Here is a 15,988-nt window from a genome sequence, read left to right as displayed (position 1 = left end):
ACAACGAGAATATAATTTATATCTCAATAAACCGGGCCATGGATGCTTGTAAAAGGCTAAGTACTTTAATTTTATTTATTTGTTGTAAAGTGTATTGAATGCAACGTAACGCACTTAGTTTGGTTTGATACGCTTTCTTTGTTGGTGAGGCTGCATGGGACATTTGAATGTCCTTTTAAAGATCACGCTTTCCTTCCAGATGTAGGGCTTTCTGACAGAATAACCTTTCCACCGCTTTAGCTCTCATCCTTCGTCTAGATGACGCCATTGCTACTTTTTCCCCAGTGTCAGCAGCTCTATGGAGGCTAGAGATGCTCAAACTTTCCTAGGCAGTGTGCTTCGCTTTCCAGGAGGGATTTCACGTAGGAAGCACCAGCCCCATCTCTTCCCACCACCTTACGCACAGATATCTGAGGGCTGCAGCGGTAAAGTGTTCCTTCCGTCAGATAAAAGGCTTCATCCGAAATAAACGCAAGTGTGATCTTTAACATTTGTCTGCATTGATAAATTCATGATAGACCCCTAAGCTAAATTTCAATTAATAAACATAAAAATAGCATTTTAATACAAATAGTATTACATAATTCTAGGATTATGTCAAAATGAATAGTGAAAGTTCTAGAGGTCATGGTTTTGCAGCCACTTACTGCTTGGATTGTCTCCGATGCCGTTGTTTTTGCCGTTCCAATACCACAACAACAACGTAGCGTCTCGTGATCCAGACAAGACGTAGCAGTCTCCTCCGATGTAGGACTCTGACCGGGCCAAGCAGGTCACCACATCCCAGTGGCCAAACACCACCTGAGTCAGTTTACCTGAAAAACAAATAAATGTATGGTTACAATAAAAATCAGTCATGCCTGGTAATCCTACATGACTAATTCATTATTCCGGGGCACGGTATATTTCATCAGCTTATTTCATAACTATTACCGTTCTCCAAAAGCAAAATAGTTAATGTTTGACTGGTGGTTTAACTTATATACCAAAGAGCATGCTCTACATTTTTCTTTACTCAATTCTCTTTGTTTTTTCCTCAACACAGGTACATAAAATATAGTCTCAACTCAAGCACTTGGATTTTCTTTTTCCTCAACAGAACACATTTTCTTATTATATGTTTTATTTGACAGCACTGTTACAAATAAAAAAAGAAATAAAGTGAAGGGGGGCACAGACACCGGCTCCGAGCGCTGCTGGATGTAAAAGGCCGTCTGAAAATAATTCCCACTGCCAGGACGGAGTTTATGATGCCTTTTCACTATTGGCTCTACTTTGGAAAAAATGATTTACGCCACAAGAATTTCCTGTTACAAGTAAAAAAACAAAACAAGGAATGCTAAAAAAGAAAAGGGCCCCCTTTTTCAGAAGTGATAAAGTATAATTGAGTTGAACACTTATTATAACGCGTAGCTATACATTACAACGGGGATCGAATGCGTTCTGGAGCTTGACACAAGAAATAAAAATAGTGTTATCCCACTCACATAGCAAACTCCAGGGATGGGAACATGCCTATCTACCAAAAATAAATATGCTTTCAAAGAGAATATACAGATTTAATATATATATATATATATATATATATATATATATATATATATATATTATTTTTTTACATAGAGAAACTATTAAACAATCAGAAACATGTGGCAGAATTTCATTTCTAACAGCTCTCAGAGACGCGTTAATCCCTTGTCCCACATGTCCCACATGTCAGAGCGAATACTATAAAACCCTTCAACAAAAATGCATTTACTGGTACACGTAGCTAATAGCCCTTCTAAAACTGACACTTCTGCATCATATTAACCCTAACACCACTGTTATTTATTAAAAGTACATCTCCATAACGCTAAGCGGGAATATTCCGCCAGGGCCCCTGCCGAGGTGTAGTGGCAGTAGTAGACAAACAAAACCAAAACACTATATTCACATCGTTAAAACATATCATACAGTTGAGCACTCTATATAAAACTTACACCAAAAGCGTATTCAGGGTCATATATACTGTATGAATGTACAAGATGTGGGGATGGTGGGGGAATGTCTATATTGTAGCACTGACAAGCTATATTAGTTTCTTGCAGTCTCTGGAGACAGCTAATATTGGTTAATTCTCATCTAAAATGATAGTTAAAACAAAAAAAACATATCACTAAACTATTCTTAATCAAGGAAATTGTAATTAAAGAAATTCTGCATCTTTAAAGAAAATAAAAAAAAAGGAAGAAAGGAGGAAAGGACTCAATAAATCCAATCTGTCCACTAAAGTCTAAAGCTCCCATCTTACCGCAGGTCTCTACTCATGGACCAACTGTTGAACGTTTACTTTGGTAAAATGCCTGCGTATATTTCTCAAGAGAAGAAATTTTAAGAAAAACTACATAAGGTCTCTTGCTCTGATACATAAAGCAACATATGCTAATCCTTGTTTACCTTACTTCGAAAAAAATTGGGTTTTAATTGGAATCTGAGTCATTTAGTGATTACATACCAAGTGCAATTTTTTTTATTTTTTTTTTTATTTTTTTTTTTAGCACTTTTGGTCTTGGATTTTTCAATGTGAGTTGGGAAATTAACAGTTAAAGTTAACTTGCAGTACATGTGTATACTTCAACTACCATGACCAAACGAGATATGGATCAGCCTTTGAAAAATATGAAAAACATGCAGATCATTTTCACATATCTAAATATAAAAGAAATTACCTGTGTCAGTCGAATATACACGGAAACTTTTATCCCAAAAGCCGCAGACTAGGATGAAGCGATTGTCAGCTGTTATGACAAAACATTGGGAATGGACCTGGATGCTCTGGTCTAAAAGGTCAGAGATTTGTCTCCTGTGCATTCCAGTGTTACTAGCTGTAATAAGAAAGGAACATGCAGAAAATTCAGTACTGCCACACATTATCATTCCAGGTTAACCATTTTAAACAGAATGTGATCCAGTGCAGCTTTCCAAAAGAAACCAGGGCTGGAAGTGCGGTTAAAAAAAATATAACTATTGCAGTTGCCTAGCAGAGAAACTCAACCGAGAAGATTCATTCTGGATGACTAGAACTAACGGTTGACTACAAAGTATAAATAAGATAACAATGCAATTAAGTTAATAGTTAAGTTAATTAGCTTTTGGTTAGAATCACAGCTGAAGACAATTAACCTGATCATTGCTGGAGAAAAAAAAAAGCGGAAAACAGACAGAAAATGATTCAGCACAAGTCAGAAATGGTAACAGAAGACGCTTCTAATCCTTCCTCTACGTTAAATTCCACTAATGTTCCAAACCAAGCTATTGGTAATAAAACACAAAACTCTCACAAAAAATAGCTACTTTAACTTGGCTGATGTTCACAGTCAATCTCGGTTTACTCATTTTATAAATTTAGTTTTTCATTTTTATTTTTTTTTATAAAAATAAAAAAACAGTTCAACAAGTGTTACACATTTAAACAAAAAATCCACTAGAAACCAAGCATAAAAAGGAATTAAAAATACAAATATATTTCTATACATACATATAGATATCTCTATAGATCTATCTATATCTCTCTCTCAGATATCCATCTCTCTCTCTCATATGTTTGTATATATATATATATATATATATATATATATATATATACACACACACACAGATATATCTATACCTATAAATATAACCCTTCTAGGCTCACAATCGACACTGAAGGTTATCAGGATGCAGAACATGTAATTAGAAGCATTAGAGGAATAATTTAAAATATACGCACACAAATACTAATAAGCTCACCAGCATGTGAATTTTCAGGGGTTTTAATTGAGAACCTGTTATGGTTACTTAACATTTCTTTTAACCCCCCCCCCCCGCCCCCTATATGAGCAGTATGTGCAGCTTTTTATGAAAATTGGTATACATTGTGCACATCTTGGAAACTATAATGCTTCTATCCACTTAACTTATACAGAAAAAACAAAAAAGAAACTAAGAAAAAAACAAACCAAAAAACCCTCTGTGATATTTATTTACCCCGTGGATATGGCTGGAACAGTGTTGCAAAAATAATACAGTTTTCATATAACCATAAAGCAGCCGCTGTGAGCTCTGCTTAAGATGCCATGCGAATAATAAGAACACTCGCGTTTCTTTACGAGGCAATAATCTGTTCCCCTAGTGGGTAAACAAGTCAGTGCTGTCGTTTATTCCAGCCTGGGACTGCGGTTATTGCAGAGAGTACCTGAGAGACAGCATTACGAGTTCTTGCGTTTACAAGTCTGGCTTCTCTTCTAATGTTTCAAAAATATTATTCAGTTGTAAATAAGTATAACACGCAGAAGATCCGTCATATAAGGAAAAAGAGTGTTACTTTTTAGCGACACAGATTGGTTTCATTGGGAGAAAGCACACTTTTGGAAAGATGATCTATCTCGCAAGACGGGCAACGTATTAAAAAGTTGCCGATCACCCACTCTGCTGAAGTTAACACTTCTACATAGACGCTGACAATACGAACCATTACAGGCTTAGATTCTTATCTCTTTATAAATAAATGCAGCACTCATAATTTGCAATATAGAAAAAATTGTCTTATTTGTAATTTTTGCTGGGAACATTTGTCACGTCAAACCAATTGCTGGCACAGATTGCTGCCATATAAATGCTTCAGCAGAAACACACACACACACACATATATATATATATATATATATATAGATATATATATTATTGCTATAAGTTTCTTTTAATTCATGCTAAGAAAGTAGAAGGTGTTAAGTATACATTTAAACTGTATCAAACAATGGACACACAATTGCATATGGCTGCCACTTCATACATAGGCTTTGAGTAGAGCATAGGCTTTGTGTATAAGTATAATTATATATATATATATATATATATATATATATATATATATAACACTGCTGAGGTGTCTTTAAATAACACTTTTTTTTGGAATAAGTATTTACTGGATTGCATGAATTCCTTGTTTTGATATATATATTACAGTGTTAAGGGAACATACGAGTATGCTCTGTAATGAACCATCTGCGTTTCATCACTTTTAAATTATCAAGGAGTGGTAAGAACACGCATGTACAAACAAGTACGATACTCCCAGTCTTGAGGTTAATATGCTGTATAAGAGATGAAAGTGAGATGGCATTATAGCCATAAGTTATAAAAAGAAGAAACTGAGATGTTTATGCTCTAGAAAAACCAAAGTGGCTGCAACATCAATATTCCTTCATTCCATTTTCTTCGGCATCAAATTCTTCAGCACCAGCGTGTTTCTCTTCTATGCGGGTGACATCAAGCTTGTTATTTTCCAGAACCGCTCGAACTGATTTACATCTTGACTGACTTTACATAAAAGAGCTCCTTCGTGACACTGTCCAATGGTTTGTCCCCATTTTATTTTCCCATCTTGCACATCTGTGTCTTTTTTTCTAAACCTCATCACAGCTGCCAGCACATTCCGGAGCATTCTTTGGCCTTTTTAAGATAATCAAATCTTAGTGGGCTGAAATGGCATCTGTATTTATGTCAAGACAAAAACACAGGGAAATCTGCAGACTGCGTATGTCAACGGCACAGCCATGATACAGAAGAAATGTACACATTTCAAACGGAAGCTGAAGTCACAAACTATGTTTATTTACTAAGCCAACAGCAACAAAGGGGCCGGTGTAGCGCATAGGTAAATCGATGAGATGACTTTTCATGAAACCTCTACACCTTAAGGTCAGTGGAACTCTTTTTGAAAGGAGAAGCACATGGAAGTTGGCCATCTATATATGGTACAATATATATTTATAATGTATAAGGTAGCCATAGAGCTAAAATGTTTCTTATTCACCGCAACTCACCTACAGTTAAACGTGAGTCTGCATTGCGCAGGGGCTATGGCTGGCCAGACTTTGGACAAGTGAAAGTGGCTGAGTGCCGCACTTAGCAGGACCCTGGAGGGAGGGCTGATGGTCAGCATCTGGGGGATATTTGTAGGCTGTGTAGATGACCCCCTGACTTGTCACTGCAGATTCTGTGGAAAGAAGAGGGTGACTGACACTGTCCAGAGCACTAAAACTGTGAAGTTCTTTATCTAAAAGATACTTTCTATTTTTCTGATGTAGATGCTGGACGGTCCGACTGCCATCACACTCGGGCAAACCTTCTTTCGTTTGTCTTCATCTCTTTTCACTGCTGTTTTTCTTCTCCCCTTTCTCTCCTCTATCTTCATTTGGTCTTCACGTTTTTCTCACCTTTCTTCTTTTCTCCACTTTGTCTTCTCTCTCTTTATCCTGTCTTCTTTACTCCGCCTCCTTTCTTGCTCTCATCTTTCTTCTATCCTTTCATTTATCTCTTTACAATAAATCATACTGGTAAAACCATAGCACTGGCCACACCCAGTCAACTCAGAAGCAGCCTCTCAAACAGGTTTCAACCCTATGCATAAGACTTTGAGTTTATAGTTTATCCTAGTCTACCTACAATGCTGCAGAAGTATATAGTATAGGTGTGTTCTGGTTTGTGTCAGGCAATGTATGAAAATCAGCCAAACTTTTTTTTTTTTTTTTTAAGAATGGGTGAGACTAACAACTAGTCAAAAAAAGATAATGCGTAAATGGCTCTACGATGAATTAAAAAATAAAATAGTCTTAGATTTTAGCTTGTGCCATTACAGAGGGGAAATCTCAGTCAGCATATTGGACTAATCCCACCTACAAGGGCAATCTAGAACCAAAGTAAGAGGCACAGTTCTTTTGCATGAGGGAACCAATGCCTCACAGCTATGTTTGAGCCTTATCACTGAGCTAAGATCTTACTCTCACAATTGGGTACTCACTGGCTAGCAAGTGATTAAAGTATTGTCCCCACCTGAGCTCATCCCACCACTTTTAGACGTAGGGTTTTTCATATACTCTAATGCCCACAGCTTTTAATCATTTTTAACCATGGATTACCTTTTCCATGCTAAACAAACATGCACAAATTATACACTTAATATTCGAAAATTAAAAAGGCTGATTCAAAAATACACCCACCAGGGTGCTAGAAAGTGACCATATTTTTGTTTCACAACAATCAACTATTACAGTAATACCAAACATATATAAGCTATAAGTATTAAAACGGTACCCTAGCTTTACCACAAAGCCATTCCTTTCCTGAATTTATATATAAATATATATTGTACATATTGAAGTGTGTGAATAAAAATGTGTGTTTTAAATATAAAAACAACAGGCAGATTACATTAAGGATGGAACACGTGTAATCTTATGAGTAAAAATACACTGTAAGATGGTGTTTGAGAAATATCACAATGAAACAGCATATTGGGGGGTTTATAAAGACCTCACATGATAAAGGTCTTCTTTCTAAAGATTTTTGTTTTCGTGACAATTTCAAACGAAAAAATCCAATAATCAAGTAAAAATTAAAATGAACTAACAAGGGATAAAAAAACCCATCAAACTTCAGTGGTTAATATTTACTGGAAGCGTTATGACTCTCTATGAAATATAGTGCTTTGGGTTTGGAGGATTCTGTGGCACATTGGAATTTCTTCCCTGCTGTGTTAGAAGAGATGTTTTTTATTCCCACTCAAGAAATAAAAGGTGCAAAATTGGGAACAACAAAAAAAAAATCTATAAATTGATAAATTAATTGGTGCGTGAAAATGAAATATACCCTTTTAGTACTGGAGCAGCTTCTGCAACATAAAAAAACAGACCCTCGCATGTGATCTATGTTGGTAGGCAGAGTTTTCCTTTACAAGTTGAACCAAGCCCGGTATCTGGGGAACCATGAGATGGGTGAGACAAGCCAACGCTACGATAATGAACTGCGGCTCCTGCCTTTCCACCCACTGAACATCGGTCAGAGCACACACTATAAGTCACCGGAAAACTGCTCTTCACTTCTAAGGAGGATAAAACCATATCTCACTGCTCATCAGTGACTGCGTACATCACAGGGGAAGCCACAGACAAAGGCAGGAAAGATGAGACCATATTTCATACCCCAGACAAAGTACTAACAATATATTATAAAGACACATATCCTTATACTTCGCCTATCCCTTTCAGGGGCAAAGCGTTGCAATGCGTGGCTCGCAAAGAATTACACCACATTGGGTACTTTTATATTTTAGCCTATGAAATACATGGGAGAATTTTACTGTGCAAATAATACCATGAGGCTGAATACATTTGCATAAGTATGTATTTGAAAGTCCCCATTAATCTCTGGGCCCTGCACAGCGGGTCTGTGCAAAAAAAGGGATTGATTTTCCTAATGATAAAACCCTAGCACCAAGCTTGATTTCTCGCGGCACTTAGTAGCAAAGAACCCTACTGTTATTATGAAAATTTCCCCAGGAAAGAAAAAATAAATAAATAAAAAGCGCTGCTCCAGCACATTACTGAACGCCAATTCATCATTACAGGGCCTCGCTCCTGCTCATCAACAAGTCTGAGTGATGAAAAGATCCAATATTATCCTGACAGTGCTTCATGCGCCATTCTCAATCACACATTATTACGGCATCCATATTAATTTTCGGTGACACACGTCCTAGGCCTGTTCAAATTAGGCAAGCCAACGAGGGGGAGTTGATGAAATACCAGCATAGCCACAGCTCATTGCATTCCAATTTGCATGCAAATGGTTTATCAGGAGAATTCCATTCCAGGCAACTGGCAAGTGAAAAACAACAGTAATCTACACTTCAGGGCTACCATACAGAGCTTAATGAATCGCTGAGACAGGAGGAAGTGACAGACCTATGAGAGGATCGATTTCCACCGGCAGCTGGTACGGCTGGTCCTGCACTGCACCTTGATGAGCTAGAGAGTTGGAGGGGGGGGGGGTGGAATAAAAATATTTTTAGAGCAATATATATATATACAAGTCAAATATATATTTTAAAGACACACAATAGCACATAAACGATACAAATGTAAAAATGTATAGTTATATTTTTTATTTATATATTTTTTTCTCACTAAGGTAATTGCTAAGAAAATTTATACCATGGATAGTTAACATTATCTGTTTTATGTCTATTGAAAATTATTGTTCCACATGTTATTTATTACAACCTGTGATTAAGTCTATTAATATTTTATCAGCTTTGCAACATACTTACAAATACATTTCTAGAACAAAATCTAATTGGACATTAATCCCTTAAGGACAATGGGCGGTCCCAAAACCCATTGAACACAATGCATTTTATGCCTGTACATGTACGGGCTTTGTCATTAAGGGGTTAATTGCATCAAAGTAAAAAAACAAAACAAAAACCTCAACTACTGTCATATGGACTTATGGAGTGTTCACTTGGTTAAGCGAGTGAGATGTACAGAGGCAAGCACTGGGACTATACAGAATAAAGGAATGAACTGAGAACAAGAGTGTGGTGTGAGGGAATTATACTAAACACAAGGACACTAACATGGCTGAGCATTATAGAATAAAGGTATGTTCTGTATCTTCAAAGACTGTCAGAATGGACATAGTTAAAAACGAAACAGAAATGGTTCCCCTAGTGGCTATTAGAACAGACTAACATCGGTAACATTTTCTTATTAAAACAATTACTCTTTCCCAATGACGCTTTCTGCTTTATTTATTGTCTTCAAAGGGACACAATTTCTATTTCTTATTTTTTCGGGGGGAAAATGGCACAAATAGACATAAACCAGTTAAGATTTGCAAATGTTCATTATCATGCCAGCTAATGAAGCTATTTTACATGATTATGCAGGATCTGTGTAAAGAAAAGCACCAAACAGGTAGACCAAATCCCCTTAGTCTATGTTTAGTGGCATATAATATATATGTACACACAGATATATATGTCCAAGGTCACTAAACTTGCGAATCTTCATTTCTAGTAATTGTCTAGATGACGTTAACTATGCATACTCACCAGGCAGACTGTGCCACTTATTCACAGCAAACAGTCTGTTAGTAGTAACTGTAATGACTGCCGGATTAGCCAGCCCAGGCTGAGTGTTGGCTGCAATGTGAGTAACCGGAGAGTTGGATGGGAACTTTAGAACCATGATCACATCATGTTGAGCTTGGTCTGTAAACATCAGTGGAGTCTGCAGGAGGAGATACTGTTGAGTGGACACAACAAGAACCCAGACACAAGTGGAAGAAGGATGCAAATGACACACGGGAAAAGGGGTTTAAAGAAGAAGGGGAAGGGAGACAGGACAAGAAGAAAGTAACACCAGATTACAATAAATAAGGGTGCAGAGTATAGCAGCAAAGCCCAACAATAAGATATGTGACAAGGGGTGTAGTTACTGAACGCCAAAGACCTGGCCTGCAGATCTTACTATTACTTATGATTTTAATTTTTACAAATAGTAGAATGAACAAAATACATATTATATGTACTGGTTATTCTCTCGAGACACATCTACATTTCTATTTAAATAATTTAGTATTTCTTCACTATACCCTGATATTACATGTGCTTCTTTTTAAACAACAGATATGACAATTTCAGATCATCCACATCGGAAACAATTAAACGGTAATGAGAAAAAGGTTGGTGATTTCCATCTTGTATTTTGGCCAAAAACATACTGTGAGTGATGGGACAAAACACGTCTCATTTGCATAACATTCTTTCATGCAAATGAGAACAGGGACTCGCTTAATACCAGGGCAAAGAGCATTCATATTAACACAAATATGGGAAATTTAATATAACATGGCCTGAATAATATTTTAAGGTTGTCTTATGCTTTATTGATTAGCAGGAAAAAAATGCACCTCGCACACTTATTAAAGATGGCCTGAAGGTTTAAGAAGAAAGTAAATATTCTGTATGTTTCTTTAAGTATATTTCAGCTGGTAAATTGGAAATCACATTAAGCAGATAAATAACCCGGATTACTTTAAAATCAATTGTGTATCAAAGCAAATTGATTTTGAGGTTTTGGATTGTCTGCTATGTGTCACAGGGATGACTGAAAGGTACATAATACAAAGAGAATAAAAAAATAAAAAAATAAAAAGGCAAGGTTTAACCTACAGCCTCTCCCTCTACTCTACAGAAAACAAAGCAACGTGCTTCAATGAAATCATTTAATGCATCCAAATGTGTACATAAAATTAATCACTCGATGTAATTGCCTAGAAAGAAAATCTAAAACTACCCTGCTTGATGTAAGATGGACAGAAATTATTCAATTGGTTGAAAAGGGAAGAAAATAGAAATTCTACAGGTGAACAAAACAAAGAAACAGATACAAAAGCTTTGGAAAGAATGGAAATGCCTTTAAATTTGTATTAGGAAAACACACAGTTTAAATGTGTGGGGAGAAAAGTTACAGCCAAAAATATTTAATTTACAATCCTAAAGGACTACAGAATATCTCAATTATTTTCCACCCAAAAAAAATTAAAAATGTATTTCATCTCTGAATATATTAGCAACACAAATCATTTTCTTATTACTACAGTTTTTATTAGGTATTTAATACACCATGATCACCACATCTTGAGGCTGCTTTAAGATGACAGCAAAATAATTGCCATCTATATTTTTGTGTCTATATGTATATTATATATATATATATATATATATATATATATATATATATATATATATATATATATATATATATATAAATACACACACACACACACACACCTGTATTTCGTAGATAGATATCACCAAATAGCTATCAAATACTTAAAACTTCTGCTATGAACAACATAATTAGCATTTTTATTATCAGAGCTTCTTAAAAAGTTATTAAGAGTACTTACAAAAACATTGTGCAATGAAGCTTTCTTTGTGCTCTTTGCACAAAGGTGTAAATAACGGCAACTAATAAGCTATCCAGACACCCTTCTGAGCAAGTGGCTAAAAGCCAATCAATATTATGAGTTAATCCTCCCTGGATGCTCATTCAATTAAAGGTGTCAGTAATGCCTCATCTGATATGGCCTCAATTAAATCCAGCTATCTGATAGTGTGAAGGCACAAGGGGATACAGCGGCGGCAGCATCAGACAAATAGGCGGCCATCGCGCGGCTGCTAATTACTACACCTGGCGTATATTATGGCCTCCACACTTAACACAGCAAGAGATGGTTTTCATTTCGGCAGTGAAAATAAAAATGTGTGCATAATAGCCCAAAGGAAGAAAAGAAACAAAAGCGGTATCCGCTATTATGAAATGCCCGACGATAATTCAGGGCAACAATTTCCTTATATTTTTTATCTTTTTTTTTTTTTGAGTAGCTTTACACTTCCCTTAATCATATATATATATTATATATATATATATATATATACATATATATACACACATACACACACAATAATGGATGATTTAAATAAATATACTAGCTAATAGCTTATATTCTTAGAGTATCCATTTTCAATGGATCAATAAAAAAGATGGAGTCTTTATATTTAGTTGATTTATTGAATTTAACGGTCATTGTAATGTGTAAATTGTTGGCACTATATTAAAAAAGGATAAACAATAAAATGATAATAATGGAGGACTTTTAGATTTATTAGTTCATAGTAGTTGGGGTATATTGTTTGACTTCAAAAAATCAATTTCCAAATCAAGCTATGACAATTGGTTTGGTGAAAGGCTGTTCAATTTATCTACCACCCTCTCAGTAAAACTAAGTAAAACTACCTTACATTACATCTAAACCCCTGGCCCTCTAGTTATAGACTATGATCCTTGCTTTAACATTTCTGCTCCTTTGAAATCTGTTCATACAGACCTCTGTTTTAGTACTCTATTGCAAAGCATGCTGGCTACTGATGAGTTAGGATATGATGTCATACCAAGGCACTCAGCACTGAAGTTCTGCACTGTGATGGAGTGCAGGAACAGACCTTACGCGCCTATCGCAGGAATTAAGGTAAGATATGTGGGAAAAAAGGGGAGAGGTAGATAGTGAGAAAGAGGAGAGGTAGTAAGAAAATGGAGAGATACTAATTATAAAGATATAGAGGAGAGCTGCAGCCACTGCCCTTTTCTTCCTTGCAAATTATTCTTCAAATTGCTGCATATATCCAACAAAATTGATATATATATATGTACTGTATGTATGTATGTATGTCTTGCCAAAATACATCACACAGCTTGGTTGATTGTTTATGTGTATGTGTGTACTCATTTGAGAATATGCTTGTGTGTAATTTTTTTCCTGGAAGGTGAAAACACTCTACTTCAACTTGCAGTGTAGGCTTATGCAGGCACCAACTTGCAGTGTTGGCAATTTGAGATCCACAACTTGGTTTGGGCACCCAGGTCCAAAAACATTCACCATCACTGCTCTAGACCTTCCCTGTAGTTTGAGAAATTTCAAGGCGGTACAGCTCTCCATCATAAAAGCTTTAGGAAGGCAATGATTCCGGTGGAGGATATTCTACCCAGCCATGAGAGTTCTAGCCTTGACTGTCTATAGATGTCAGTCTTTACCTGCTTCCAAATGGACTTAAAATTAAGAGTGTTTGGGACAACTTCCTCAACATAATACCTAAAGTAGACAGTCCCTAAGGATATCAAAGCACAACTGATTAGTAACATCTGAAATATGGTTAGAGACCCCTAAATTTCACACTTGCATTTTATTGAGATTTAGTCTGTGGTAAGAAACTGAACTATATATCCAGTAAAGGCCTGCATCAAGGACAGGTTAGTAGAATTTGTAATAGCAGCTAAAAAAGTCATCAGTGTAAAAGCTTTAAGTAATCTCATTGCCAGATGGTGTTTGGAATCATTTAACCTGAAGGGAATTTCAAATAAATGCCACAAGGGGTTCAATCGCCGAAGCCGCAGTAAAAGCGTCAACTGTGATGGGTACCCTCCATTAAATCAAAAGATTGAGACAAGAAGCCAGAACTGTATACTGTTCCTGAAGCGAGGAGTAAAGTGCCATTGTACAATGGGTCATATTTTCCATATAATATTGATAACAACTGAAGATTAATTGATATCACTACTGCACACTGAAAGTGGGCTTTGTCTTGACCGCTTGGCCAGTATGTAGTAGTTTAGGGAGGAGAGGCTAAACTGACAGTTGTAGGTCATCTCAGTGAACAATCGCCCAAACTCATTCGCCCCTTTAACTCCCCTCAATTAAATACCCCGCAGTAGACTCATTCGGCCGAATGCATCTCCCTGTACGGGGGTGTACTAGCCTTCAGTAAGCTCCAGCGCTGGCTCGGCTGAATTCTCTATACAGGTGTCCGTTTAGACACCAGTGCCCATGTACAAAGTCTTCCCAACTTAAGCTGTCACAAAATGACAGGAAAACTGATTGCATTGGAAGAACTTCCAGCGGCAAGAGATTTTGGATCATGGAGGAGGAAAGACGACTTTGTAGAATGCCCCCCCCCCATTTTGGAAGAATTCACATTAAAATTCACAGAGTGCATTAATGTGCATTTTTCTATAGTAAGAGGTGTCGGGGACAATAGACCATCCCTGTAATGTTTTCATGCTGACCAAAGCGCTGGAATAACTTGTTTGCTTGGCTTTTCTCTTGCTACCCAATGGCAAATGCTATAAATATTCAGCTTAGGATACAGCTATGTATGGATGCTAACTCCACCGTGATATAGTCAACAAGTGCACCTTAACAGAAGGGACATATCCTCCGTTCTAAGACTGTACAAACAGGGCAATAATACAAAAAACTAAATGTGAACCTAATGAAAATACAGCAATGCAGAATATTATGTTTACCTTTCAGTATCTTCAGAGATATTAAATGGTATTAACGTCCTCTTTAGTGAGGGTGTTTTGTCTCCAAAAACCTGGCAGTTTTTCAGCATTTATGTTTCCCAAACTAGGATTCTCCTTTTGAAATGTTTGTGCACCCACACAAGTTATATATTATTTTTTCAAGGACAGATAGTTTTCTTTTCATACCATTTTAGATGTATAGGAAAACATTCTTTATGATGTTCCATGCCGACATGATTTTTCCCACCCTTGGACCATCTTGAAGGTATTAAGAGGTTAAATGGGATGGTCTGTTTGTAGTAGAATGTCTTATTTTTTTGTATATCAAGAATGGAGAAGTTTTATACTTCTAATGCCCCAGCTCTGACAAATAAAAGTAGGGCTGTATTGGCCATAGGGAAAGCAGCTAGGTGAGGTGCAAATTAAACTGGCCGGAGGCAGATGTTTCTGTGCTTCCTTCTACTTCAATAAGCGGATGTGACGTTGGTGCTAGATGGGACCCCTGACCATGGTGCCAAGAGCCCTAATTATGGCCCTAATATAACCACCACAAGGAATATTCTACAGGGAAGGCATTCATAATATAATACCACAGTACCAAGAGAGAGCAGGCTGTGGGTGATAAAAACCCCCGGGGCATATCTGGCTACAAGCCTCTGGTTGTCTAGCAATGTACTACAAAGAAGCAAAAGTGTAATCTGAAACCTAGAAAGCTAAAATGAATAAGTAGAGTTTCCATATGGGTGCAGCAACAGTACTTATGGAAAGAGGCTTCACAAAAGGTGAATGGTTACATAGTCCATGAAGGCACTGAGAAAAGTGGGTGTTTCACATTTCTTTCCAGTATTTCTATAAAAGTACAATATGAAAATATTAAAAAATTATGCCCTCAGCATGCCACAGATTGTATGAATGAAAGATTAAGAATACAGAAGACTATTTTCCACTGTACTCACCACTTGCATTGCCGAGCTCCTGGGAGGATGCGGTTCTATTAACAGTTGAGAAGGCGTCTGTCCAAAACTCCGAATTTGGGCTTCCACACCCTAAACATGACAAAAAGGTAGATTAGATGTGCTAAAAAGAGTAAAAGATGTACCCGACACTTGAATAAAAAGTTCGCACTCATTAGGCGCTGACTCTGCATCCTCATGGAGGGGGTAAGAGCCTGGCACTGGTATACACAGTGAAATCATGACAGTAGGATGTACCACTACAAAACCGCTCTACCTCTGTGATATTAAACAGAAGCG

At 36.8% G+C, this 15,988-nt stretch overlaps 1 protein-coding gene across 1 annotated transcript in view; it reads right to left on the bottom strand.

Moving 5' to 3' along the window:
• LOC149287394 (lipopolysaccharide-responsive and beige-like anchor protein) overlaps positions 1-15,988 on the bottom strand; it is a 269,868-nt gene that overhangs the window by 18,751 nt on the left and 235,129 nt on the right. The window contains exons 48-52 of the mRNA XM_089492899.1: positions 15,692-15,781; positions 9,920-10,112; positions 8,769-8,831; positions 2,712-2,867; positions 648-815 (exon numbers count right to left, since the gene is read on the bottom strand). Coding sequence (XP_089349025.1) covers positions 648-815; positions 2,712-2,867; positions 8,769-8,831; positions 9,920-10,112; positions 15,692-15,781 — 670 coding nt within the window. The remainder of the gene's footprint in view (positions 1-647; positions 816-2,711; positions 2,868-8,768; positions 8,832-9,919; positions 10,113-15,691; positions 15,782-15,988) is intronic.

This window comes from Sceloporus occidentalis, unplaced genomic scaffold (assembly GCF_023333645.1).
Source record: "Sceloporus occidentalis isolate IW3139 unplaced genomic scaffold, rSceOcc1.0.p SCAF_61, whole genome shotgun sequence".
NCBI classification, from domain to species: Eukaryota; Metazoa; Chordata; class Lepidosauria; order Squamata; family Phrynosomatidae; genus Sceloporus; species Sceloporus occidentalis.
The sequence above is the reverse complement of the archived record's forward strand: the minus strand, read 5'-3'. Positions and strand labels throughout refer to the sequence as shown.